Source organism: Colius striatus, chromosome 24 (assembly GCF_028858725.1).
Source record: "Colius striatus isolate bColStr4 chromosome 24, bColStr4.1.hap1, whole genome shotgun sequence".
Lineage (NCBI taxonomy): Eukaryota > Metazoa > Chordata > Aves > Coliiformes > Coliidae > Colius > Colius striatus.
In genome coordinates, this window is record NC_084782.1 from 2,912,102 (window position 1) to 2,939,459 (window position 27,358).

A 27,358-nucleotide genomic window follows, 5' to 3' on the forward strand; every position below is an offset into this window, starting at 1 on the left:
CCACCTGAGTCCTAGAGGCATGGGCACGGGAGTTCCAGGGAAACAGATGGCAAAGGGGAATTCTTCCTGGAAAAATGCCACTCCTGTGTCCAGTGGGCATGCAGACAGAGCAGAAGGGTTGATCTCACTTCTGATTCTCTTAAAGGAACTTCTGTCTCCTTTCTACAAAAAGTGAGTGAGGAATGCCATGGCTGCTAGAGGGTCCCTGCCTCTAGCCAGGTGGAGGGTGTATTGGACCATGTGGATTCAATGGCCTAGCACATGAGAGTACAAGGGTCTCACTGACACCAGTGCACAATGTACCCTGATGGCTTCAAGCTACAAAGGGGCAGAACCCATTGGTTTGTCCAGAGTGGTCATAGAATCACAGAATGGTGGGGGTTGGAAGGGGCCTTTAGAGCTCAGCCAGTCCACCCTCCCTGCAGAAGCAGGTCTCACTTAGATCAGGTCACACAGGAACGTGTCCAGGCAGGTCTTGAAGCCCTCCAAGGAAGGAGCCTCCATACCCTCCCTGGGCAGCCTGGGACAGGGCTCCCTCACCTCACAGTGAAACAGTTTTTTCTTATGTTTAAATGGAACTTTTTGTCTTCCAGCTTCATCCCATCACCCCTTGTCCTGTTGCTGGATACAATAGAAAAAAGTGCTGCCCCAATCTCCTGACACCCACCATTTAAATACTTACAAATATTAATGAGATGCTCCCTCAGTCTCCTCCAGACTAAACAGCCCCAGCTGGGCAAGTCCCAACAACATGTAATCTAAGCTTAATATTATTTAATTAGTGACCAAGGAAACCACCTTAAACTTTTTTGATAAATGTCGGGGCATCTTCAGAAGTTTTGCTTCTGAAAGCAAAACCACACATCTGAACCTACTCATTTGCATGTATACATTAGCAATCAACAGTGATTCTATAAGCCAGTGTGTGCCTCAGTTTCATATGATATTCTTTGGTCTGCCTTCAGACATGGTGCTGCTGGATTTGGCAGTCCTAAAGACAGTATTGAGTAGTAGGGTTGTTCAAATTGCTCATTATTGCAGTATATTGTTTGTGAGCCTAACTTTCCTACTAAAAGAAACCATGGGAGCAAGTCAACGTTACCCTGAAAGCCTGTAGAACACATGGCTGATGTTTGTGCCTCTAGTTATCTATCTGGCCATTGTGGGTCAGACAAATACAGTAGAAAATAAAAATCAATTGTACACATAATGTGCACATTATTGATGAATGAAGAGGTCTTGATCTTCAGAGCATATTTCCACAATTGAATGATTTCTGTGGCATTTGACCCTGAGCTAAGAAAACATAATATAGTCGTTAAAGTTTGGGGGCATGTTTTGCAGCAAACCCACCAGCAAAGAAAAACCAGTGAGGTTGCTCCTAGACATGGAAGACAAATGGATATTCTCTCCTTACCTCACTAAGTATTTTGTACCAAATGTTGACCGTTGGTATGACAGTTTGTGTAAGCAGTCACATCCAGCAAAATGGTAAAGAGCAGCACCGGTGCTATAAAATTGTCACTGGCCCTCAAATTCATTGTCACTTCTGACTTGCCAAGTTGCCATTTGACTGAAATGCCATTTAAAATGAGGTAATGCTTCCCAGAATGTTATGTGCAGATTGTTAAATATTCATCTTAATATCTGTCTTTTACAGAAATGTAGATCTCTAGCCACTGTAGATCGGTATCACCAAACAATTCTTCAGCACTCGTGCGGGAGGTGGGGTGGAATGAACCTAGAATTTGTTTTCACTGATAGCAGAAAAATGTTTAGAAATCTACTTGATGTACTCTGGATTGAAGAGATGTATATTTAGAAGCCTGCTTTAAGTACTTAGTAGCAATGGTTGGCTGATAGCATGCCAAAATGATCGAATACTTCCAGGCAAGCTGTCATTTAACTATGAAATCGGACGTGACCTATTGACTGAGCCTCAGCACCAAAATTAAAAGATAATGATTAGCTTTTTTAGAGTTCTCAGCAGAGGAACTTTATTTATCCTATGCAGGACTTTTGGATTAGGGATACTGCAGGATGCTGAGGTAAAAGAGAATTATAGTGCTATAACTAGTTCTGAACTTATATTGATCCCAGCAATGGAGTTACACATTAATACTGAGCATGCCTAACAAGGCTGGATCCTTGGCCAATGCTGTCTCTGGGACAATCTTTGTAGACAAAACAAGCACATTTCTTTCTCTGTCTTTTTCTTTTCTAAAATGGGGTCTCTTTCCCTCCCTCTCCCCAACATTTTATCAGTCATTTCCTAGAGTTTGGAGTGTTTGGAAGGGTGTTTCCCAGCCTACCATCTGGATTTACCTTCTTTGCATTTGCACAGGCAAGTCAAGTGTTTGCTGCTATACTGAGATATGTAAACTAAAACTTAGTACAAAAGTTTTCTTTTATTCTCTTTGTCTAAGGCTGAGATAGTACTGAGAACTTGGGATGTGCTGGAGAGGCAAAAGGGGAGACAGCCTGAAGGGAGTTAGAAGTGAAGATTTTTCATTTCTAGCTTTTTAAAATGAGATTGTTTCACCAGTCATGGTTAAATTATGCTCAGAGCAGTAGCTGACTGAACAAGAGATTGATTTTCTTCTCACTCCATCCCTAGCAAATATAAATTCAATGTGCAAAGCTTGCACTCCATCACTTGCTCCTGTAGTGCAATGAACTGCTTGTGCTGTGACATTTACTCATGCAGACAGAGGATGGCAGGGGTTGTAACTTTTTATTGGATGCTGCAGATCTGTAATTTTACCCATTTTTGTAAAGAAAGGTATGTTTTATTTTTAATTTCCCATTCATTTGTAATTTATCTTTTAAAAAAATGTCTACCTTGCCTATTTGTGTACTGATTGGAAAGAGTTTGTTCATGTTTAGCAGGTTGGTTTAACATAAAGTTTCCTCTGTAGCCCTTGGTATTGCGGCTGTAAGACTGCAACTTCCATTGGATTTCATAACACTCCTGTCTTACAGGCTGAAAATAAATCCCATTTGAACAGAAAATACTGTGTTAAACCACCTTTAGCCTAAAAAAATCCATCTGGTTATTCTGATTTTAGTATAATCAAATTTGATTGAATCGTACTGTATTTGCAATGCAAAGGTGAGTCTGATGTACCAGTTATCCCCACACATGAAGGAGACTTTTGTTAGTGTATACAATAAAATAAACACTGGGAAGGAATTTAGAATCTTGTTGACAGTGTAGTATCCTGTAATGGAAAAAGGCACAAACATACCAAAGAAAGGCAAGATGTGTGATGAGGTGCATGTATCACCAGTTTATCTGTACTCAGATGATAGTCATTTAGGCAAATGCTGGTAGAGGATTTTTGCATTAATCCATCACTTGTTTTTCACAGGATCAGGGCTAAAGATAGCAATGCTCAACACTCAGCACTCTATTCTGTATCTCAAATGCAGGTATCACTGATCAGACGAAACTGAACGGATGACAGTGATTCACTTTGTTTATCACCATTATCTGAAAGCAAAAAGCAATTGTCTGCACCAAAATATATTTTGTAACATATATTTTAATTTAGCAATGCAATTTTAGCAAGATGTTTTGTTCTCTCTCAAGTTCCTTTGTACTTTAACTGTGACTCGGAACATCTGAAAATGATGACCAAGAAATATCCCCCTGCCTTCAAAAATGTCCTGGATATAAACATGTTTTTCTCACATTGCTATTGGACAATGGTTCAGGCAGCCTGCACGATGCTCTTAAGATCCTACTGCAAGTCAGGCACCTCAGTTGCCACTGATTTGATGCAGACTGAAGGTGCTTAATCCTAGTGGTGTGATGCACCTGTAAATGAGAGAGAATACCTAGATTACCAATGAGCAGTGGGTCCTGTTGCCATGGCTACAATGTGAGATACAAGCAGCTTTTCCCAGTGTAATTTTTTTCATAGTGCATTAAGGATTGCAGCTTTTACAATGACTGATACTTTTTCCTTTCATACATTTTAGTGCTAAGATGGCAGAATAACCATGGGAGACTGGAATTTCCTTGGAGGCATTTTAGAGGAGGTCCACATTCATTCCACTATTATTGGAAAGATTTGGCTAACGATCCTCTTCATATTTCGAATGCTTGTCCTTGGAGTGGCAACTGAGGATGTTTGGAATGATGAGCAATCTGAATTCATATGCAATACTGAGCAACCTGGTTGCAGAAACGTGTGCTATGATGAGGCCTTTCCCATCTCACTCATACGGTATTGGGTCTTGCAAGTTATATTTGTCTCTTCCCCTTCCTTGGTGTATATGGGTCATGCCCTATATAGACTAAGAGCCTTGGAAAAAGAGAGGCAGAAAAAGAAAGCTCAGGTAAGAGTGGAACTTGAAAGCACTGTACTAGAAATGACTGAAAATCGGAGAAGGCTGGAGAGAGAGCTCCGGCAATTGGATCAAAGAAAGATAAACAAAGCACCCCTGAGAGGCTCTTTGCTCTGCACTTATGTGATTCATATTTTCACAAGATCTGCAGTGGAAGTGGGTTTTATGATTGGGCAGTATCTTCTTTATGGCTTTCATCTAGATCCCCTGTATAAATGTCAGCGAGATCCATGTCCAAACATAGTTGACTGCTTTGTATCTAGACCAACAGAAAAGACAGTGTTCATATTATTCATGCAATCGATAGCAACTGTGTCATTGCTTTTAAATATCCTAGAAATTATCCACCTAGGATTCCGAAAAATCAAAATGGGGCTCTGTGGGCAGGCTAAAAGTAAAGATGACCCTGACAACCTCTACATAAACAAATCTAAAAAATACTCTGTGACACCACACTCCTCTTTGGGAATATCTACCACCCCTCAAAAAACTCTTCCTTCTGCACTTAGTGGTTATACTTTTTTAATGGAAAAGCAAACTGGCACTGCCATCTACCCGGTTCTGAGTTCTCCTCCCATGTTTCAGTCTGTGCAAAATAACTGTACAGAAAGCAGCTGCAATTTTGCCCATCGCAATCAGGAAAGTAAATTGCCAAAGAAGAGGTCAGCTACAAATGCTTTAGACAATCAGACTCAAAACAATAGCACAAACAACAAGGAGGGCTTGCGCGGTGAGCTTGGGACTGAAGTGTGTGATGCACAAAAAGAAGCTGGAAAGAAACATTTCCTTGTTGTTACTCAGAATGCAAATATAGCTTCTAGCACATGCTTGAGAAACTTTGCTGAAATGCCATCTCAAACTCCACTACCACACCATACAACTTTTCCTATGGCCAGTTTCAGAAGACAACATGGAATCAGTTCATCTTGGAATCGCTCAGCAATGGTTGAGAGTGCAGGAGCTTCCACAAATTCTCTTCCAAAGAACATCAACAGAAGACAAAGCAGTTTCAGTGCAAACAAAGCCCAAACTCCTTACAATACTGATGTAAAAACTTCTAGCCGACCAGAGACTCCTGACTCTACAGGGGAGGTGAGCTCAGAATCTAAACAGAGTAGAAACTGCGATAGTCCCAGGCCTGTCTCTCTGTCTAGGCGACTGTCGCTGTCAAGTAATGCCAGCAGCAGGCATGCCCCCACTGATCTTCAAATATAGTGTGAGTTAACCTGTCAGTCACACCCATCAATGCAGGGATAATAGCTGAACATTGCAACGTGATCAAGACCAATGGATAAGAGTAGCTGAAATAGTCAACCTTAACTAGTGGTTTCACATTGGTAGGAAAGTTGTGTAGCCCATTGTGTATTAGCTAAATAACTTTTAAACAGTCTTACTTAGTAAAGAAAGGATGTCTTAGACTCAGAGTATAAACTACACTACCCTTCCATCTAAAAAGGAAAACATTAATCATATAAATCCACACAGTATGAAAAATCAGGCATAAAATCACAGCTGGTAGTATTTAAACTGAATAAAAGTAGAAGACAAAATTTACAGTGTAACAATGTGTTTTATGAGGACCAATAAATGCAATTAGGCTAAAGATGGCACTGGCATTCTCAGGATAAATTCATTATTGGCAAATATGTTTCTGCTTAATCTCTCCCAGAATTCAAACAGACATTTGATAGCTGTCTGAAAGCAGAATGACAAATGCATTCTGCTGGTTCAACTGCCTTAAATACAAAAAGAACAAAAAAAAGAGGATACATGTATCACTAATTCTTTGATGCCAGGGTACAGGTTCCTTTCAGTGTATCACCACTGACTTCCTCAGTAGAAAAATCAGTAATCTCTTATAGTAAACTATTGCTGCTAAATATACTGTTAAACTTTTAAAGCACTGTGGATTACAAATGAGTTGTGAGCTTTGAGATTTTGCATAATAATAAGCCAGCTGCTTTTTTTTTAATCAGAAGACAAGTTACTGAAGTTTATTAATCATGAATTTCAGATTTCACAAACCAGAAGGCTTAAGAAAAATGATAATACCTTCCTAGAGTCAGGGGAATGTAAAAAAACACATAAAACTTTTATCAAACTGTAAAACTACTTCTGTAAGTGCTGTGGGGTCTGTATGTCCCTCGAATTCTGGCAAGCTGTTGAATCAAAGTATGCTTCTAACTGTTTAGAAGGAGCAGTTTATGATTTTTATGGGGATAATAACAAATACAGGACATTCATCAGCTCACTGCTCCAGTCCATATAGTGTAAGGCAATTTCCATGAAACATCTTGAAATAATAAAGAGAGGAAGGATGAACAACAGACTCTGTTATGTTTGTAATCAGGACTTCTATGAATGAAATGTATTTACCTGAGTTCCACAGCATTGATAGGCTACAAATCTTGGTGGGGTGGCCACATAAGGGATACATTAGTGTATACATGTGTATTTTTTACTTGGATTTAACTTACTGTGTACTGCAAACCATAATTTGTGAAATGTAGTGTCATGATATTACAGCATCATTAAATTCATGATATGCTTATGAACTGGTGATGTTAGAGATTTGCTGAAAGCTGTACAATAGTAAGAAAAAGAAGCTAGAAAACATTAAAAGCTCTCTTTCTTGCAACAGCATTCATTTGGCCCTGTCCACATAGGAAATATTCTTAATACTATTAAAACTGTTTACTGTATTATTCTCACCTCTAGTATCACCCTATGTGTATAGATAAATACAGCCCTATGTAACTCTGCTCACATAGTAAAAGTTAATAGTGTGTAACGTACAGGAGTGTATGTGTTAGTGTGACTGAGCTGAGTTAGTAGTGCTACTATGGCTTTCATTCTTGCATTTCTTGATGCTTAAGTTTCTGTGGATGGTACCTATGTTAATGCACGCTTCACATTTAATGTCTCTGTAATAAAAAGCCTGGTATTTAAGGCACTCTGCTCCCACTGACTGAATAGAAAAATTGCATTTAGATGCTCACATATGAGCTATGGCTTTTGCACGTCTGTTGGTTCAAGACAAGGGACATGAGTCAAGCATTCTATTTCACCACAGCACCTTGACAACAGAAAAGCGTAGCTTAATTCCACTGAAAACTGAGGATACTGCAGAAAAGCATATGGGAAAAAATGTGAGAAGACCCTAGCATCAGAGGTGCAAGGTTATTTGGTTGGTTTTATTCTTTTCCATTTTTACAATAACCAGATTTTATCAGTCAGTGGATACCAGAGAGTTTCACAGAAATGAACTGACATAACCACTTCTGGTTTTTAAAATAGGTTAAGGCAAAAGGCTTTCTTTACAATGCAATGATTTCCCTGCCTGTAACTCTTTGGAGACCCTTGGGCAGGCAACTCCTCAGCTGCAGCTTGCTGCTGTTTTCTCCTCCTGTGATTTTTTCCAGCCAGTTCCCATTAGCACTCCAGCCACAGCTACCACAGTTAATTGATCTGGCTGACAAACACTGCATGAGGTGCAGTGGTACTTCACCATCCAGAGCCACAGGGAAAGCCAGACCTTGCTTGTGTTGCCCTGCACACAGACTCGCTCCACTGCCTCATGGTCACAGAATCACAGATTCATAGAATCGTTTTGGTTGAAAAAGACTTTTCAGACCATCGAATCCAACCTCTAACCTCACCCTGCCCAGCCCACCACTGACCCCTGGCCCTCAGCACCTCAGCTTTGGGATCCCTCCAGGGCTGGGCACTGCCCCAGCTCCCTGGGCAGCCTGGCACAGGGCTGACACCCCTCTCAGGGAAATAGTTCTGCCTCAGCTCCAGCCTCAACCTCCCCTGGGGAAACTCCAGCCCCTTTCCTCTTGCCCTATCATTTGTTAATTGGGAGAAGAGCCCGACCCCCACCTCGCTACAGCATCCTTTCAGGCAATTGTACCGAGCGATGAGGCCTTCTCTGCGCCTCATTTTCTCCCGGCGTTTCTCCGAACGTCCAACCGTGAAGAGACGGACCAGAGGAGGCCTGGAGAGGGCATCGCACCCTCTCACCGCAGAGCCCCGGCGCACCCGGTCCCAGAGGTGAGCCACGGAACCGCTGGGCCCGAAACGCACTTCAACATCTGGCGAGGAGTGTGGGGCAGGGCAGGGCAGGGCAGGGCAGTGCGGGACAAGGGCCCACAGCGCCAGCGCGAGGCTCGCAGCGGCAGGGACCCGCCCGCGCAGGCCGAGGCCGAGGCGCCGCTGCCCCGTTGCCACGGTAACGGCTGGGAAGCCCTGGCGCCGTAAAGGAGCAGGGCGCAGGCGCGGGGCCGGGTGCAGGCGCGGTGAGGGTTAGATGGCGCATTACAAGGTAGGAGGGAGAGAGGCGGCGCGGGGTTGGCGTGGCTGTGCCGCGGTGTGTGCGGGGGGACAGGCCGCGGGCTGGCACTGGCTGGGCCCTCGGTGCCGCTTCGGCCGCGGACGGAGGGGCCGGCGTGGGCCAACGAGCCGCTTCTGTAGCGAGGGGGGAGGGCTGTCGTTAACCTGACCGTGTGGGCGTCCTCCCTCAGGCCGCGGACTCCAAGCGGGAGCAGTTCCGCCGGTACCTGGAGAAGTCGGGGGTGCTGGACACACTCACCAAGGGTAAGTCTCCCCGCGTCCCGCTGCCCGAAGGGGCGGGTTTTCGGGCAGCTCTGCCGTTCCGTGCGGCGCGTTCCTTACCGGGGCGCGGCTGCCGCCCCGGCTCGGTGGTCGGGCAGCTGCCCCTCGGGCCGCCCCGGCGCCCGCCGCCGCCTCCCCGCTCTTTCCTCTCGCTCTTTCCCCTCGGGCTGCCCCAGTGTCCGGCAGAACTCGCCCGAGAGACTTGTTGCGGCGGGAGAGATGGAGCCTGAGGCGGGCAGCGAGGCAGTGCACGCCGGAGTAGGGCAGGGGACCTCTTTGGAAACGTGGCCTGTGAAGTACAGACTCTGAACTCCTTTCTGGCTGTTCGACCCTGCATTGTGTGGGGGTCGATTGTTAAGAAATACATGTGGAACAGGAACGGTAGAGGCATGTAAGGGACAGGGGGGTCGGTCCTTTCCCTTTATGTAGGGCAATGGAGACCTCTGAAGTGCTTTTCTCTGTGTTTGCTTTTGGAGTCAGCTCACTTTCTTGGCAGCTGTTATTCTGCCAGAACTCTCCAGAAAAAGTAAGTACTTAAGAGAAAGTATGAGCAAAGGTGCTCTTAAAAACACTCTACTTAAAGAAGACCCTTTCTTGAGTAGAGTTGACTGCTTCTCCTAAAACTGACAAACCTGACTGTCCAGATCAGAACTGGGAAAAGGATGATGCTAAACTTGATATGTACCTTTGGCTTTTATATGGCTTAGAATCATAAAACTTCCTTCTGAAGTCTTTTTATGCCTTTCAATAGTATGTAGAGAAAATCTGTTAATATTCCTCTTGAAAAGTGTGCAGTTTAAAGAGGGAACTGGAGATCTAGGATGCCAGGCAAGTAAGTGCTGTGCTAAGACTTTTGGCCTGGTATGTGGGTACTATTTGATTTCTTTCTATCACTATACTAAGCATCTTATGGGATGCCAAAACAAACCTTCCAAACGGTGTAGTATCCTAATTTTCTTTTTAACTTAGGTGCTTAGTTTGAAACCAATTTGATTGTGCAAGCTTGGATGTCTGAAACCAGGAGAAGGGCATCTATGTATTTATGGAAACAAATGTCTTCTGTAGCCACTTCCATGCCCCTGGGGAGAGGGGGCTCGGTAGTTATGTGAGTGTTCATGTGACTGAGTTGTCTAGGTATGGAGTTGGTATGCATATGGCTAGATTTATTTCAGCTGTCAGGGTGCTGCTGCTTGTGCCTGACCTTCCTGTTGGCTGCTAGAGCCCCCAACCATAAAGATTATCAGTGTCACCTGCTCTGATGGTAACCTTGTAGCTTAGTGACTGCAGGTGTTCACTGACAGTTGCTTTCATGCTGAAGTCACAGAAACACTAAGGTCTTGTGGGTCACAGGTGTAGCTGAAGTGGAAGTAATGGTATGTGAAAGGAGAGTCTCAAAATAGAATTTCAGTTTTGTTAACTGAAGCTAAAAAACCCTCAAAGTTGCTTGTGAAACAGGTAAAAATTGTCCAGACTGTTTTGTATTCCATGCTAGAATAGCCACAACTGTGGTTAGGGAATCAACAAAACTGTCTAGCTGTTACTGGGTGGGATGCTCTGATCCTTACTGTACAGCAGATCTGTTCTTTATGTTGAAGTATGTAGGTGAAAATTCTGTTGAACAGAAAGATGTGCTATCCATGTGGCATGCAGCCTGTAGGCCTGCTAACTCAGTACCTGTTTCAAAGACTTAGTTGTGTGAACTTCTTGCAACTGTTGAATATTTTCCATTCGCAGTGTTGGTAGCCTTATATGAAGAGCCCGAGAAACCAAATAGTGCACTGGAGTATCCTTTTTCTCCTCTGTGACTTTGTAGAGACTTCATGTGAAACAGCAGTACTGCTTCTGACTTGTAGGTGAACTGGAGGGGCTTGTTTAGAGGATTTACATTGAGAACATGGCTTTCATGGAGGCATTTGAGCTAATAATGTCTTTCTTGCATACTGACAGACTTTCTGTTACCTTGTAAGAGAACAGTGTGTATCGGTAGGCCAGCAGTTAAGTTATAGGCCATTACAGAAGGCTGTAGAACTGCAGCATTAGTTTTGCATACTTGTAGCTTCCTTTTGTTTTCATGTTTTTCTTTATTTTTAAGGAATATACCAGTGAACTTGACAAGCTTTCTGATTTTTGGAACTTCATCTTGTAGGAGGAAAAGCACTGCAGTAGTCTTAAGTGGTCTAATGCAATTTCAGTCGTGTATTGCAGCACTAACTTCATTGTAACTGTTGAAACTAAGATGCTATCCAACTGAAGAAATACTTAACCTCTAAATATCAGCTTTCTGAAGCATCATCTGGGAGCTTCAGCTCCTGAGAATCCAGACTTAGAGGCACTTCGCTTTGAAGTGGCAGAGATGAAAGAAAAATATGAAGCTCTGTTGGAAGAAAATAAAGAACTGAAAACCAAGGTAAAAGTGTTTCACAGTAATCTTGTGTCATATAAGAAGTATACTTTAATACTTAGAATACAGCTAACTTTCTTCCATTAGAGTGATAAGTATTGTTGCATTCTTTAGCCTTGTGTCTGAGGAATGCTGATAGAAATCATTGTAGTAAAGATAAGACCCTTCTTCTATTCTAGAACATAGAATGGCATAGCTGAAGTATGGATTTTATTTAGTGGAAGTATAGGTTATTGGTGTTAATCACATGTCTTCAGTTCTGTGTGGATATGTTTAAGTTGGCTGATGTAGCTCATGCTTGTACAAGAGGCTTGAAATAGAGAAAAGCTAATGTGTTTTCCATAAAGGCTTTCAAAAGGCAAACTGAAGGAAGAATGTTACACATTGGTTTGTGTGACCTGGCATGTGGCAGGATTTTACCAGTGGAGGCACTTGTATCCTTGTGAAGAATAATTTGCACTTTTCAATTGAAACAACCCTGGTATTCCTCTATTTGCAACAAGAGTGGACTGGAAAGCAGAGCCATTCTTTATCGGGTCTATGGGCTGTTTGAAAAAGCTCTGAGATGTGAACAACCTTCCCCTTATGAGAGGGCACTGACTGTAAACCTAATGATGCTGAAGATGGGAACCTCAGAGGACCTTCATAAGCTCATGGTTTATGTGCTGCTACAGGTTTCCATGCATTTGTTGGAAGAGGATGGCTGTTATTTTATGTGAACATCCCTACAGTCTTGGGTGTTTTTACTGGGGGACAACCACCTCACCTTAGTTCTGAGATAAGGGATTCTTGGGTGTTACTCCTGTACTTCTCATCTGGAGGGCCCTCTTGCTGTCCTAGTCAGTCTCCTCCTCTCTTTACCCACTGTGAGTCCTTACAGCTACATTTGTTATTTCTTACTGGGAAATATGGCAAAGAGCAAACTTTTAGGGGGAGTAGCAATAGACCAGTGGTTCACTTGGTATAGCCAACTTTAAAAGTGCAACTGATAGTAAGTAGACATGAAAGTAGAGTAACCTGGGTCTTCTCTAAAAGCATTCTTTAAACAAAGTAAAAACCTGTTCCAGGAAAGTAAGGTTTTTTTATTTGTGCTTCTACCTTTTCAGCCTTCAAATGAGAACTCTACATGCTTTCCAGTATTAATGTTTTTGAGTTTTCCCTTTCTGCTGCAGTCTTCTGCCCGTCATTCTGACATACCACAGAAGTTCACATGGACAGAATGCAGGGAGAACACTATCATTTACTTTTTTTAGCAATTCTCTATCATAAAACACCTGCCTTTAACTGTGCATTTATTGGTAACTTGTATTCTGTCCAAGTAGGTGTTCTTATGTTGCATTGATCAGTTTTTTCCTTAACTGACATACTGACCAATACATGTTTTTAGGTGGGGCAAGGTGCAGAAGGCCAATAGTTAGTCCCTTTGTGGAAAAGAAAACTGACTTTGGATTGTGTACTGTGTTTATTTGGAAATACCTTTATGAGTAAAGGTCATACTTTAGTGCATAGTTGCCTAGGCCATGCTCTCCAGAGAGCATAATGAAAGCTGGAGTGATACAGGAAATGTTCATTTGGGTGCTATTGTTGTGAGAGTGAGTTTCATTTAACTATATTTCAGCAAAATCAAAGCTTATAAGGCAATGATCATTATTAGGTGCTATTTGGGATGGGAAGTACTTAATTTTCCTTGTTTCTTGTTCTAGGTATCATTGAACAAGAACCAGTAGGCTTCAAAGTGGTTTTAAAACTCCCTCTTGTTACAGCTTCATGATTATACAATGTGACAAAGTGATGTTGTGAGGGAAGGGTTACTCTGTTGCCTGACTTAAAAATGGACTTGCATAAATATCACAGATGCCTTAAAATGCACCGAGTACATGGAATGCCTCTAGTTCAAAGGTTTTTCTACATTCTTAGTGTAGAAAGTGTCTCTTAAATGTTGCAGCTAACTAAGTTCCTCTCTTTAACTCCACAGCTGGCTAAATATGAACCACCTCAAGACGAGAAGCATGGTGAATAACAGTAGTTTCTCCTTTAATGCCTTTCCTTAATAAAGGGCTTCCTGAGAACTGCAGTCTTTTTTTTTGTGTGTGTGAACTGTACATGTCTACTTTGTCACTGCATTTTAAGATGATATATAATGAGTGTCCAGCTACTTTTGTGCAGCTGCATCAGCAACTGATGAGTTTTAAGCATGCTGGCCAACTTTCTTCCTTTCTGCATTTAAGAGGTGATTATTATGACTGACTTGTAGACAACTGTGCTGACAGCTTTGTGTAAATTCTGCGTTGTGATCAGTGGCCTTGTTCATATGCTGATCTCTCTCTTAATACTACTTTTAACTGGAGCGAGTGATATGATGGATCAACTGTAAAGCAAAGCAGGACCTCCACAGCGTGCTTTAAGTTGGTACTTTGCACTGAGGTTAGGCCTCTACTAAAGCTGATGAGGTCACTCTCTCCTCAGAGAGGCAAAGCAGGAGTGAGCATATTTATGTGAGGTGATGGATGTACAACAGTGTTGGGGATGCAATACTTAACCAAACTTAGACTTTCTTAGTTTGCATGAAGTGTACCTATTTTGATGCAGTTCTTGTCTCCAATTCTGTTCCAGAAACTTGAGTCTTGGAGAGTTGATCCAGATACTGTCTGGACAGTTCTAAACAGAATAAGAGTTTCTTATTTGTGATGGACATCCTGTCTAATTAGAGTGGCACATGTAAGAGTACAACATGGAGAGTTCTGCTTTCTGATTCATCTGATGAGGAAAGAAAATTTAGGTGGGGTAGAAAATGCAGTGGGGGGTGAGGGGTGTGACTGATGACTTCTGATTTCACCTCTAGATTTTATGGTCCCTGTTTCCCTGAATTGACTTCACAAACTCTTCTGAAATGCAAAGTTGGCCTTTGCAAAAACAAACAAAAGATGGGCATTTTAAAGAGCTGCATTTGTTCCCAGTCTTAAACCTAGGTACTTAAAGGCAACTCATGACAGGAAAAATAAGGGGGAAGTGTAGTAGCTGTGTTATGTATTAAATCTACAGGTTATTAGTTTAACTTTTTAGTTACTAGGATGAGCTTTGCTGCTTTTCTTTCAAAGGTGGTAGGATGGACCAGAAGTTTTGCTATAGGCAATATACAAACTAAAAGCGAGAGGGAATGGTTGCATAACTTACTACTGTACCTATAACTGCTCTATAGAGACCAGAAGAGGGTTAAATGAGGGGAAAAATACGGTGTTAAATGTGTAAAACAACAAAAATACCCCTACTCCAAACAACTGAAAGCTAACCAGAAAATACACCCCATCCCTCTGCACCGAGGAAGAGAGGAAAGCTTGCTTGTTAGAACATATACTCACGGTTAAGTTGCAGCAGGTGGAACAGGGAGATGATAACGCTGTAGAAAGTGCATCACAGCTGAAAATGTGCTGTGAGCAATGGGATGGGAGGAAGACAGAACTAAACAGGCGTCAGGGCATGTCTTGCTAAAAAAGCAGCAGCTAGGTAAGGTACTGAGAGGGGCAGAGCGTGAGACGCCGGTTGCGATGATGGATGCAGGAGAAACAGCACACACGCTTCTAACTCTTGGAGAAGGCTCAAATGTGGATTGTAATGGAATAAGGAATAGGGGTGAACGTTCAGTCGCTGCCGGGACATGATCAAGGACTCGTGAACAGTCAGGACCGCGGTCCCGAGATAACGCTGGCTCAGAGAGGGGTCGCGCCTCTCCCGAGGAGGGCGGCAGCGACCTTCCCGGGCCGGGCCTCTCGTGAGGGGCTCTCGAGGCGGAAGACGGCCGCGGCCCCGGCGTGGGGCGGCTCCTCCGGGCCGGGGCCGCTCCTCCGGGCCGGGGCCGCTCCTCGCCCCGCCTCTCCCGCTCACGTGCGGTAGCGCCGTCAGGTGACTCGGGTCGGCTGACCGGAGCCATCCTACCCCCACTGCCTCCCTGAGCCAATGGGAGCCGCGGAGCTTGCCGCGCCAGCCAATCCGGGGGAGGGTGAGTGGAGTCGGGTTGGGTTGGCCGCGCAGGAGGAGGCCCTGGGACGGGCGCTGGCGGGCGGACATGGCGCTGCAGTTCGGCGGGGCGGGCGCGGCGGGCACGGCCGAGGAGCCGGCCTTGGTGGGGGGAAGCTTCGGGGCCGCCGACTCGTTCCCCAAGGACTTCGGCTACGGGGAGGAGGAGGAGGAGGCGGAGCTGGAGGGAGGCCCGGGGCCCGGCGGGCCCGGCAGCGGCGCGGGCGGCCCCGGCGGCGGCGCGGGCGGGGCGGACTCCAAGCCGCGGATCCTGCTGATGGGGCTGCGGCGCAGCGGCAAATCCTCCATCCAGAAGGTGAGGGGCAGCCGGCGGCTCCCCGCCTCGCCTGCCGCGCTGCCTCTCCGGCGCCCGGCTCTGCTTCCTTTCTGGGGTGGGATTTAGGGCGATCTCAGTGCTTCCCCGGGGGCGCGTGTGGCGAAGTTAGAGCCAAGGGAGCCTCCTGCCTCGGGACGCTTACGGGAGCGAGCCCCCATCACCTGCCCCGGAGAGCAAGGCTGTGGCATTGCAGTTCTTCACCTTAACGCATCAGAAATAAAAAGCGAAGGTACTGGTGTGAAATGTGTCCCGAGAACGTGACGGCTCCGGGAGTGACACAGGTGTGTGGCGCTGAGCTCCTGCTTCCGCTCGGAGGAGGACTCGAGCTCTTGTTCTGCTTTTAGAGCCTTTGAAATAGATTTCTGCTTTCGTATGAGCAGAAAGGCAGCCTCTGGTTTCCTTTGGTACGCTCGGCTGAGCAAACGAGTCATCGGTTGAGGAGGATATAAAACAGCTTTGGAGCCTTGGGCTTGTTGGTGAAGTTGCTGATGTTTCTTAATTAAAATAAGACAAAGCTGACTTTTTAGTTGACGTGTAGCTCAAGAGAAGCATAGTGCTATGAATAATCCTTGTTCCCCAGTGCAAGCTCTGTATTTGCAGTCACCAATAGGATGTTTTTAGGCATTGCTAGTGAAATGCTGTGCTTCCGAAGTTCTAGACTGAGTGGACTCAAACTTTCTTCAAATGCACGTGTGGAATCCTTTAGAGATTTGTGATATAAAGGTTTTGTGCAATGTAGCAGGTATGAATCTGCTTCTTTGAGCTATTTTATATGGGCTATGATTACATCTCTAGACTGAACCAGACCAAGGGCTTCTAAACTGTAGTCTCAATGAAGGCTCTTATCTTGTTTGCCTTTCTTTAGACAAGGTTTGTAAAAGGTGCCGTATCTGATAGTGAGACATTTTTTCCATTGCACTGTTCTGAATAACAGTGGCAGACTGGGCTGTGCTGCTTTTCAGGCTATCCAGTTATTCCTCATTGCTGAGGCCTGATGTCCCCACTGGATGTGCAAATGCAGTGGTTGCACTGCAAGTCTGTTTTCAAGTCTTTTGTCACGTGAACAGGGCTCATTGTAGACTCTTGGTAGACTATTGTGTTATCCCCAGTTAAAGTAGTGAACCCTAAAAGCTCTCGTGAAGCTGTAACTCCAGATTGCAGCTACATTTTAGGGCTTTACAAGTCACTTTATAGATGTAGCTTTTGGACTTTGGTTGTTTGTCTTTTATGACCAAAGCAGTTCCCTGAGGAGCTGTTCAGTTAGTTGTACTGGAAAGGAACAGGGTGATGTTGAGTGTGCAATGAGGGGATGTAGAATTTCTGTCTTACCAATCAGTTGCTGATCTGGCTTGGGAATTAGAACCTGTGATTCTGTTTCCTGGGAGCTCACTGTGCTGCTGCCTGAGCAGCACTAACTGTAGCAATAATTTGAGATGCTCTTGGAGAGTCAAGAAGTTTCTCTTTAGCAGCATCCCTGCTCTTAGATCTGTCTAGTCCAATGTGGTCATAGCCAGACCTGACCTTTTTGTCTGGGCACTTGTTGATCACCTTGCCAGAGAGTTAGGGGTATGCACAATAAACACTGTATTGGGAAGAGTATTGTCTTTGCAGGAATTTAGAAGGTTGTGTGAAAAACATGCGTTACTAAACTGTTTAAGCCTTCTACTGAGAGCAATAGTAACAGGAGGCCTCTGACAAAAGAAAACACAGTGGTGCTGGAGAGGAACTCCTTTTTCCTTTGGACAGTTTGATTTTTTTCCCATAGTGGTAAAACTTGTGAATGTTCAGGAGCAAATTGAGGTGGGTGGACTTTGGGAATGTTATGATTGTTTCAGCTTGTAAAAGCAATCTTTGTGCACTTGTGTGACTGGACTCACTGTACCGTCCTTGTGTAATAGGAACCTGGAAAGAGTTCAGACAGAATACCTGGTTTAGGGGGTTTGTGTGTGTGTGCTTTTTGGGTATTTTTGTTTCCTTGTTTTGGAGTTGTTTTGCTTGTTGTGTTGTAGGTTTTTTGGTTGTGTTTTATTCTGTTTGTCACAGTCACCAGAGTAGCTGCTCTGCCTTTCTAAGACTGGGAGGGAACAATTCTTAAAAGCTTCCAGTTGCTTACTTAACACAGTGGCTTTACACCAGATCTGAGTTGTCTAATATAGCAGAATTGGAAAATACTGTGTTAGACTGGCAAGGAACAGTGAGTAGCAGGATGTGTGTGTCTTTAGGCAGTGGTGTTATTAATAAGACTTGTGAAAATGTTTAACTCCAGTCAGTTGCTTGTTTCTTGGCAGGTTATTTCTGTAGCTGATGCAGGAAGCTGGCTATTTACCAAAAGAAAAGTGTACACTTTAGAATGGACTAACTCATTTGTAAGATTCAAATCACAGAACTCTCACTGATGTGTATTAAGAAGATAAAGTCAAGGCTGTTATTTCTCTTCTTTCAACAGGTGGTGTTTCACAAGATGTCTCCTAATGAGACTCTGTTCTTGGAAAGTACCAACAAGATCTACAAAGATGATATTTCCAACAGTTCATTTGTGAACTTCCAAATATGGGATTTTCCTGGACAGATGGACTTTTTTGATCCCACATTTGATTATGAGATGATATTCAGAGGAACAGGTGCTCTAATATATGTTATTGATGCCCAGGTAAATACAAATTGCTAAGAATCACAAGGAAGTTTTCTTTTTGCTTAGTGTGCAAGAGGAATGATCAAGAAGCTAGTAATGTATCTTTTGAGATGACTTTGTAAAACATCTGTTATGGATGAAAGGATGCTTTGGCAATCTAATTTTTGGGGTGTGGTTTTTAGTTTTGTGAACTGGCTGGAACATGGAGAGAGTGCAAAGGAGTGAGTACTCTGAACTTCCCTTTCAACAACAATAGTGAGACCCTACCCTGCTGTGCTAGATGGTCTGAATTGTCCTCTGCTGCTACAGAGTTAATTTAGTAACAGCCCACTTCAGAGCTCAGTTTTAAGTACTGGTACTGTTGGGTATTTGGTAACTTAGGAATTGCACTGTGGGAGATGACTCAGTCATTGTGATCATCCAGGAGATTGCTGCTGCCTTTTGCTGAAGTCCAAGTGTAACCCACCTTTTGCTCTGAAGCCTAGTTTTGTGTGACTGAGCCTTGTATAGCTAATGCAACTTAATTTACATAACAGAATCTAAGCTACTTGGATTTCTGATGCTCCAAGATATTCTCCCATATTTCTCTTCAGTTACAGGAGTGAAACATTTTGTCCTTGTGTGATTATCAGAGATAAAGCCTTGTCATTCATTCCTGCCAAATCTGATTTACAGGATGACTACATGGAAGCTTTAACAAGACTCCACATCACAGTTTCAAAAGCCTACAAAGTCAACCCAGAAATGAACTTTGAAGTTTTTATTCATAAAGTTGATGGTTTATCAGATGACCATAAAATAGAAACTCAGAGGGATATTCATCAGAGGGCTAATGATGACCTCACAGATGCTGGGCTTGAAAAACTTCACCTTAGGTGAGTTAAAGATTCTGACATGTGCAGTTTTACTAATGGCTTTTAGATGTAATGGTGGACAGACTGGAGCAAGGCCTCGTGAGTTTCTTAATACTGCACAAACTCTCCTTAGAAAATAAACCACTGAATTTATGGCTAAGCCTCAGCTGTTAGGCTGACTGAAATAAGGCAGGCTACTGTGTCAGATTCCAATCAACAGATTTATTCATAAACTTGCTGATTATTCAAGGTCCTTTTGCATACTTTTTATTCAGTGTAACAGGCTAAATTTGTACATGTGGCCTGGAGGGGCAGGAGAGGGGAAGCTGCGTGCCTTCCAGTCCTGGCTAGCACTGACTTTTCAGTGTGGTTAGTTTTAAAAGGTTACTCTCTCACATGATATTTGGCTCACTTTGAAGGGATCTTCAAAATGAACTGTCTTTTCTCTATTTTTACTGCTATTTTGAATCTCGTGGAGCCTTTAAGTATTGCCAGTATCCTTCTGTGTTGTGTGTACAAAGGGCAAGGAATGGGACTTGAAGAAATGTAGTCAAGTGTTTAATGCCTTTGTGATAAGCATTCTGTGGGATAAGCATGTTTTGAGAGCATGTTAAAATTTTTCTCTCTGATCCCATCTGCTGGAGATGGGGAATGTCTGATTCCTGTTCAGAAGTTAGGGTCTTGGTGCAATGGCCAGGTATGTTTGTGACAGGCATGCCAGCTAAATTATCAGGACTGAATGTTAGAAGATACAGCTTTAACATTTCTATTGCAATTCAGAAATACTCTTGACTCTCTGTTCTTTTTTCTTCCTTTGTCCTCCTTCCTCATCTCAGCTTTTATTTGACCAGTATCTATGACCATTCAATATTTGAAGCCTTCAGTAAAGTGGTACAGAAGCTCATTCCACAACTGCCAACGCTGGAAAATCTACTAAATATCTTTATATCAGTAAGTGTTAATCTAACAGAACTTAGAGTGAAATACACAGAATGGTAAAGCAAGTACTTCTGCTCAGGAATGCTGGTGACATCTGCCCTTGGGAGATGTGAGTGGCACTCATGTTAGTGTACTCTGCCAGCCTGGTTGTCTGCACTAGAAGCTCTTTACTCCAGCTAAATTCTACCTGTGTGTGCTCTGTGTGGGTTTCTCTAAATACTGAAAAGCACAGTTTGACTGGTTATAAGTGTTAATAGGGAAGTTTTCTGCTAACACCTTGTACTGGTTAGACTCCCATGCCACTTACTCTTATTTTTGTCAACCAGAAGGTGATATTGATATGTGCTATGGCAACAGGATGTACATATGTTACATGTTTACAGGATGTAAACTGTCTGCTCTAAGTCATGATTCTGTCTTAAGTCTCTACAGAAGTTTAAAGTGTTTCCTGCTATTAAGAATGTGAAAGTGTCTGAATTCTATGTGAGACTTTAAAAAATGCAGTTACTTCAACAAATTAATCCAATTCTTTCTCTTTCTGAAGAATTCAGGCATTGAAAAAGCTTTTCTCTTCGATGTAGTCAGCAAAATCTACATTGCAACAGACAGCTCCCCTGTGGACATGCAGTCGTATGAGTTGTGCTGTGACATGATTGATGTAGTGATAGATGTTTCCTGTATATATGGGTAAGTGATGAGTGCTCTTAGGCAAAAAGTCCTTACAGGTTGTAGAATAGGTTGCAGGCTGTGCAAGTGGTGCTGGTTATGTCATCCAGCAAAGAGGCTATCAATTGTTCTGCAGAACACATTGGTTCTGTAAGGAGCTAGAATAAAGCCAAGTGACTCAGCAGCTGAGTTGAGCATTTGTACTGTTTGCTTACCTGCACTCATGGCCTTAGACAGCCATCTGGCATTTGTGAAAGTGGAGTTTATCATTTAAAATATGAGTACTGCTGTGTCTCATTTGACTTGCTCACCCTTCAGTATGAGTAATAGTCTTGTAACTGCATTTAACAGGTATGTGTCGTGAAGCTCTATGTGCCTGCTTACTAGGTTGTGTCTTAACATGTTCTTTCTTAGGTTAAAGGAAGATGGCACTGGAAGTGCTTATGATAAAGAGTCAATGGCAATTATCAAGCTCAATAATACAACGGTCCTGTACTTAAAGGAAGTAACAAAGTTTTTGGCATTAGTTTGCATTCTTAGAGAAGAGAGTTTTGAGCGCAAAGGTAGGAATCACTCCCCTCTGAAGGGCTTTTATCTAATGGTTTTTATCAGCAGTGAGATGTTCATATGACTTTACAAAGCACCTTGACTTTTATGTAACTAAACTTAAGTTGTTCTGGGGGGAAATATCTCCTTTCTTCAGACAGGTGTCAAGAGATCTTATTGTTGTCCTTGGGAATCATTGCTTTAATCGCTGTCTTCCTGCTGGAATGACTTGTGTAGCTCACATGGCTGTGTCGCTACCACCAGTGGAATCAGTAGGATGGAAAAATGCTTGTTCTGTTCTGCCTGACAGCTGCTGTACTGTGAATATCCATATATTATCTACCATTATGTAACTTTTTAAACATATGACTGAAGAAGTCAATGGTGGTGGGCTAGAACAGCATGTGGTAGGAACTTAGAACAAAGAGTTTAACACGTAGCACGTCTAACAAACCATGTGATTGCTTGGACCTGTAGGAGGTGATGGGATGATTGGTCTTGCATATGTTACAGGGTGGAAATGATAAGGTGGGCCCTGACTTCATAGTCTTTTACTTAAATAATGGCAGCTCTTACCTTGGCATTTAAAAAACCAGATGTGATCTTTCACTACCTGCACTGTATTTGATCTCAGTTTTTCACATCACAGTTAGGACATAAATACACATCAATTACAGAAAGTGCAACTTAATGTTCAAGTGATAGCGTCTAGCGTGTTTTTGGGGGATAGTCTTGTGTTGTCCCCAGCCCTGCTGTTTAATTGTGAAGATACACCTTGCATTCCATTCCTTTTTCTCTGAAAACTGAGACAGTCTAATTCTGGCATCAGCAAAACTCAGTTAAATCTTCTGAATCCGAATTCATGCTAAAGCAAGTAGCAAAGCAGCTCTTGTTTAAATGAAATATAATGATTTAGAAGCTCTGTTGATGATGTAAATATGCCAAGCTGAGCACAGTTTTTCTTCTTGCCCTCCCCATCTCTCTGGACAGGTCTGATAGACTACAATTTTCATTGCTTCCGCAAAGCCATTCATGAAGTCTTTGAAGTAGGTATTGCCTCCCACAGAATCTGCAACCACCAGTCAAGCACCTCAAATATGAAAGCAGTGACTCACAATGGCACACCTAGGAATGCAGTCTAGAGGAAAACTTAAAGATGTTGGACAGACTTGTCAGCTCTTCACTCCAAAGTTTCGTGGAACAAGAGAAGAGTAGTCTGAAAGCCTGAGAAGAGCGGCGCTATCTGTGGAACAGCAGCTTGTAACTCGTGTGGGACAACTGAAACTACTGTAAAAATACTTTGAGGCCAGTGGAGTTAGAAATGCAGGTTTGAAACCAGCTATAATGCTAGTGCAGTGGTTTTTCAGTTTGGAGTCCTGTTTTAACAGTCTATCTCTGACTGATTGCCCGGCCAACACTTCCAAACGATCAAGTTGAGTTTTATGTGAAGCAATGAAGAGTCACTTGCTCAACTTTCTTTCTTTTAATTAATCTGTAGAATATCCACTTTTGCTTAAGTTTACCTTTTTGTCATGGAAGGGGAAAGAAAGGAAAGAAAAAGGTGGTGTTATTATTTAGGCTTGTGAAACTCAAGCTTTTTGTTTGGTGAGGCTGGTCTCACAAATCATTCCATGAAGTAGTTCTTGCTCTCGCTGGTGTGCTCAGAGTATTCTCGTGAATTCTGTACTTGTTGAGTGGATGCAAGGTAGAGCTCTGTTCTAGTGATTCTCTGTTTGTTTGGAGAGCTGACCTGGAGCTTCATTTTAAGAGTTCATGATAGTTTGCTTTCAGACCACACTTCTTGGTATGCTTGATGGAAGGGAAGTATTAAGCCCAGAAATAAACTACCTGCTCTCTTTTGCAAAAACATGGATGTCATCAATCTATGTGATTAATGCTATTCACAAAACAACTGCATGGCTAACTAAACTGGAATGTTTGCCATCTGTTGGCATAAAGCAGCCACTTTCAGCTATTCCCAAGCAAAGAAATGACCAAGTTATTGACTTATGATGATGAATCTCTCTCTACCCTCGACTGATAATCAAGACAGTTCTTAGGAAGATGTCTGAGGGTGTTATCCTTGCACAGCAATTAAATGTCAGTGTGCCACAACCTACTAATACTGGCCATTGAAAGTGCATTGATTCTGTATTGTGGCAAACACCTTCTTGTTTGTTGCCATGCAATCTGAGTAGAGTAGTGTGTTTTCTGATCTTGTGAATGCTGGCTTTCATACTATGGGGAAGTATATCTGAATTGTTTTAATCTAATTTATTGATATTGGTATTATTACTGCAGATGTCATATTGTACATCAGCCTTGCTATGCAGTAAGCTCAGCTACTGGCCCGTAAAGATCTTGCCTCTTTTTATCTGTCCCTATGTGTGCATAGGTGTTGCAAAGCCACTGGACCAACTTGACTGTACAAGTGCCACTGTAAAAGTTTCTGCCAGAAGATCTGTTAATTGTAAGCAATCTCTGCAACTGATGTATTTATGTGGTCAGGAATAACTGTGGAATTGCTTCTATGCTTAGAGAATGGATTTTCATTGAACTGTGTAAAAATGGATATACATGCATTAACATTAAGGTGTATGCACATACTGTGCTAATGTTTTTTTCCTTTGTTTTAAGGATGTTGTATGATAGCAAATACATAAGGGATCTGCTCCACAGTCAGCAGCAGACTTGGGAATTCGAGTGCTCTAGTTCAGTTCTTTTAATAGCAGTTGTAGTTCTGAACTGAAGCTGAGCCCCTTTTTGGTAATGGAACTGCAGGGTTGTCTAAGGAGGTCCCGTGGGCTTGTAAGATTGGGTTTTGTCTGTCATCGTGTTCTGGTACTCAAGGTGAGAGGAGAAGTAATTGGAAAGATCATAGGAAGGAAGAAATCATTCCCGGTGCATGTTCTAAGTCCATGTATATGTTCCTCTCTTTGTCTTTACTCTCTACATGGTTTTGTGCTAATAAAAAGACAAAAAGGTCAAGCTGTAACTCTTGTTTCTGTTGGAGGGTGAGACAAAAGTCTATGAAAGGCTTTGGTTAAGCCAACTCTATGACTCTAAGATGACTAGACTTTAAAGGCATATAAATGAAACAGTGACTTAGTATTTTCTTTTGACTAATGGTGAGCCTTTGGGTGCATTCTGAAGTTCTGTCTTTTGGGGTGTGTGTTATGTCTTTTGGGAGTATTTTGTTGTCAGCATTACCTTACTCTTGAATGGTTGCATTTACAGAAAGTCAGTGGCAGCATCTCAAGCCAGAGTGTTCATTCATCAACTCTACAACATTAGCTTTGAAAGTCAAATTTGTCTGTAGTAAGCAGCATGGTATTTCTTCAGTGAACTAGAACTAGTCTTAATGTCCTTCCTAAAATTAATCACCCAAGGAAAAACTTCTACTGACTCAGTTGCCATCCTCAGGGTTACTCCTGGCCTGGTGTGGATCAACATGAGACTGTTTGGTCCTTGCAGTATGAGATGTGAAAAACGTCGTCAGGAGCGTGGTAAGAATGGCAGGTCAACTTGAAAGAATTCACTATCTTATATGCAGAAGTAGAAACCTGGGCAGGACTAATAGGAAGAGACCACGACAAACTGCCTGTGGGGAAAAGAGAATGTGATCCCAACTCCTGGACCACCAACCCCAGTTACATGCCAGACTCAAAAGGCATCAGGGAAGGCAAAGTGAGCGTGTCTGCTGATTTACCTGCTAGGTGAAGAAATTCTGACCAATCATGGTAAATAAGAGTATAACTGCACCTTCTGTGTATAAATACAGTGCAGAAACTTGTGTTGGGTGTGCTTGATTTGTGGAGTTACCACCCAGCACCCAGGACTGCACAAACCTCAGATAAATAACCAGTGTCTGTCCTGACCAGGTGGTTATTGGCAAGTTGGACACCAGGTAACTGCTTTTTTGAACACCAGTGTAGGATGCAACAGGCTGTGGGAGCTGCTGGTGAGTCTGAGTGTGTGTCTCTGACACCTTTGTGTGTATGGTTGTGAAAGATTTTGTGGTTAGTGCTGAGTAGTGGAGTGTTTTAGCTTTGAGTACCTGCTTGCAGTAGATGGCACTATTGTAACATGGCACTGGCCCAGGCTGCCCAGGGAGGGTGTGGAGGCTCCTCCTCTGGAGGGCTTCAAAACCCACCTGGACATATTCCTGTGTGACCTGATTTAGGTGGGACCTGCTTTGATGGGGGCTTGGACTGGATGAGCTCTAAAGGTCCCTTTCAGCCCCCACCAGTCTGTGATTCAATGGACACATCAGCAAAGAGTTTTAAGAAGTTTCCTTTCCCAAAGCCATCTTCTTTCTGTCTCAAGTAGGTCAAACTTGCTGTTGCACTGTAGAACACGTTCAGAGGTGTTTGTAGTTTCTCCTTGAACGCTAAGTTCAGATGTATTAATGGCATTGTTATAAAAATCCAGACCTTCCAATGCTAGGAGGAGCAGCCATGTCACACAGCACATGTGTATGTTCTCAGTTGTAGTCAAGATGTAGTTTGCTTTTTGAGTAAAAGAGTTTGCTTGTTTGAAATACAAGCATTTTTGTGGTTCTAAAAGTTGCTGCTTTGCAATTTGGATATTGTTTTTCTCCTTCACAGTCTGCTCTGATATTTATTTGGAAAGCTGTAATTTTTCTGGGCATAAGCAGCTACTATTTGTTTCCAAGATGTACCTTCCAGATGGTTGTGTTTGGAGTGAAATGTCAGTTAAAGAGTGTATAACAATATAATATATTCAGTATGAAAAGAAATGTCACTGAAACAGCAAACAACTGAAGATGTGCTTGTTAAAAATTCAAGTTTCATTATTGCACAGAGGAACAGATCAATATTCCATCATTTAACAGCTGAGTTTAAAAACCTGCTGGGAAGTGAAGCAGTGTCTCTTACATTGGATGTAAGCTACTTTGATATTCCCTGGTTTTGTGTCACTTAAGGGCAAACAAGCCTTTCAGCTCCAGTCATGACTCATTATGTCATTATGTTAAGCACTTACTATACCTCAACAGACATGCAATTCATATCCAGTCAGAAGTGTGACAGCATTGTTAGCTAATCTGTTACACTACTACCTTCTTGGTTTCTTTTAAAGAATAATATCTTTCATGGCTTGAAGCAGAATGGCATCATTTGAGACTGTAACACTGACTGGGTCCTGCCTGGGAACAGTTTGCATAGCATTTGAGAACTGTAAAGAAAGGTATTACCATTGTATTGTTCATTGTTGCTCTGACAAGACTGATCTCAGAAAGAAAATGTGAGCTACATCACATTTAAAAAGCCTCAAACACTCCAAACCCAAAGAGCCCCCAACCCAAACCCCTAAATATTTAGTGATAATACAAATTGCAAAGCACTTCCTTCACTTTAATGAACAAATACCCCCAACACTTCAGTCCTTTGTGTGGCATTAATAGTGACTCTTCACTAGGCTAAATATTTCTGGGCATCACTTAGAGAACATTTCCCTCTGGGTGTTCTTGATTGCATACCATCAGGAACCCTTTGTTAGCCGGTGTATTAGGGAAGGACTTCCACATGCCATGAGAGCATTCCAAACTATGTGTGCCTGGATTGGGATTGCTCCTGCAGATACTGAATTACTTGTGCAGCCTTTTGTACTTTTTTCACTCATCTCCAGTGTTAACTGGGCACAGTTGAGGATTTTTACCTGCCTTTTTAAGCCTATATAAGTGTGTTTTGAGAGAAAATTACAAGAAAAGCAAGGGAATAAATGTCATTTCCCCATAAGCACATTCACTCTTCAGAAATTCTGTGAGCCTCCATGTGTGTCACTTCCAGTCCCCAGTGTCTCAAGGCCAGCTTTTGTCACACATCAAGTACCTGGGATTAAAGCACGCTCCTGGTTACTCACAGTCACTCATCAGGTTTTGAAATCACTTTTGAAGATCGCCCAGGTGCTAGGCCAGACTGTTTTTAACTTGATTTGCAGTCTTCCCTCCCCTCTTCCCCCCCAACCCCTCGGTGTTTTTA

The 27,358-nt window shown here is 42.8% G+C and overlaps 3 protein-coding genes across 4 annotated transcripts; all 3 read left to right on the forward strand.

Annotated features, from left to right (window-relative positions):
- The first annotated feature begins 3,966 nt into the window (after positions 1-3,966).
- On the forward strand, positions 3,967-6,833 carry GJA9 (gap junction protein alpha 9). Its single transcript, XM_010209628.2, has one exon. The coding sequence runs from the start codon at positions 4,006-4,008 to the stop codon at positions 5,566-5,568; it is 1,563 nt and encodes a 520-aa protein (XP_010207930.2). The 5' UTR covers positions 3,967-4,005; the 3' UTR covers positions 5,569-6,833.
- A 1,748-nt stretch (positions 6,834-8,581) lies between these two features.
- Positions 8,582-13,437, forward strand: MYCBP (MYC binding protein). Its single transcript, XM_062014719.1, has 5 exons — positions 8,582-8,677; positions 8,877-8,949; positions 10,702-10,750; positions 11,245-11,374; positions 13,344-13,437. Exons 1-5 carry the CDS (start codon positions 8,663-8,665, stop codon positions 13,386-13,388), a joined length of 312 nt encoding a protein of 103 aa, XP_061870703.1. The 5' UTR covers positions 8,582-8,662; the 3' UTR covers positions 13,389-13,437.
- Positions 13,438-15,416: 1,979 nt separating this feature from the next.
- Positions 15,417-24,351, forward strand: RRAGC (Ras related GTP binding C). 2 transcript variants are annotated; one of them, XM_062014717.1, is made up of 7 exons: positions 15,417-15,698; positions 18,166-18,369; positions 19,027-19,226; positions 20,042-20,156; positions 20,689-20,831; positions 21,225-21,373; positions 22,347-24,351. In XM_062014717.1, exons 1-7 carry the CDS (start codon positions 15,432-15,434, stop codon positions 22,496-22,498), a joined length of 1,230 nt encoding a protein of 409 aa, XP_061870701.1. In that variant the 5' UTR covers positions 15,417-15,431; the 3' UTR covers positions 22,499-24,351. The 2 variants fall into 2 exon arrangements, with proteins under 2 accessions (XP_061870701.1, XP_061870702.1); XM_062014718.1 differs by lacking the exon at positions 15,417-15,698 and adding an exon at positions 15,706-16,000.
- The last annotated feature ends 3,007 nt before the right edge of the window (positions 24,352-27,358 follow it).

What these genes read in the sequence shown, in the direction of transcription:
- MYCBP (XM_062014719.1), top strand. An exon ending in GCTGGACACACTCACCAAGG is followed by an intron (nt 8,950 to 10,701) that starts GTAAGTCTCCCC and finishes TTCCATTCGCAG; the next exon opens with TGTTGGTAGCCTTATATGAA. An exon ending in AAACCAAATAGTGCACTGGA is followed by an intron (nt 10,751 to 11,244) that starts GTATCCTTTTTC and finishes TCTAAATATCAG; the next exon opens with CTTTCTGAAGCATCATCTGG.
- RRAGC (XM_062014717.1), top strand. Translation starts at nt 15,432, where the DNA reads ATGGCGCTGCAGTTCGGCGGGGCGGGCGCGGCGGGCACGGCCGAGGAG. An exon ending in GCAAATCCTCCATCCAGAAG is followed by an intron (nt 15,699 to 18,165) that starts GTGAGGGGCAGC and finishes TTCTTTCAACAG; the next exon opens with GTGGTGTTTCACAAGATGTC. An exon ending in TACTAAATATCTTTATATCA is followed by an intron (nt 20,157 to 20,688) that starts GTAAGTGTTAAT and finishes CTCTTTCTGAAG; the next exon opens with AATTCAGGCATTGAAAAAGC.
- GJA9 (XM_010209628.2), top strand. Translation starts at nt 4,006, where the DNA reads ATGGGAGACTGGAATTTCCTTGGAGGCATTTTAGAGGAGGTCCACATT.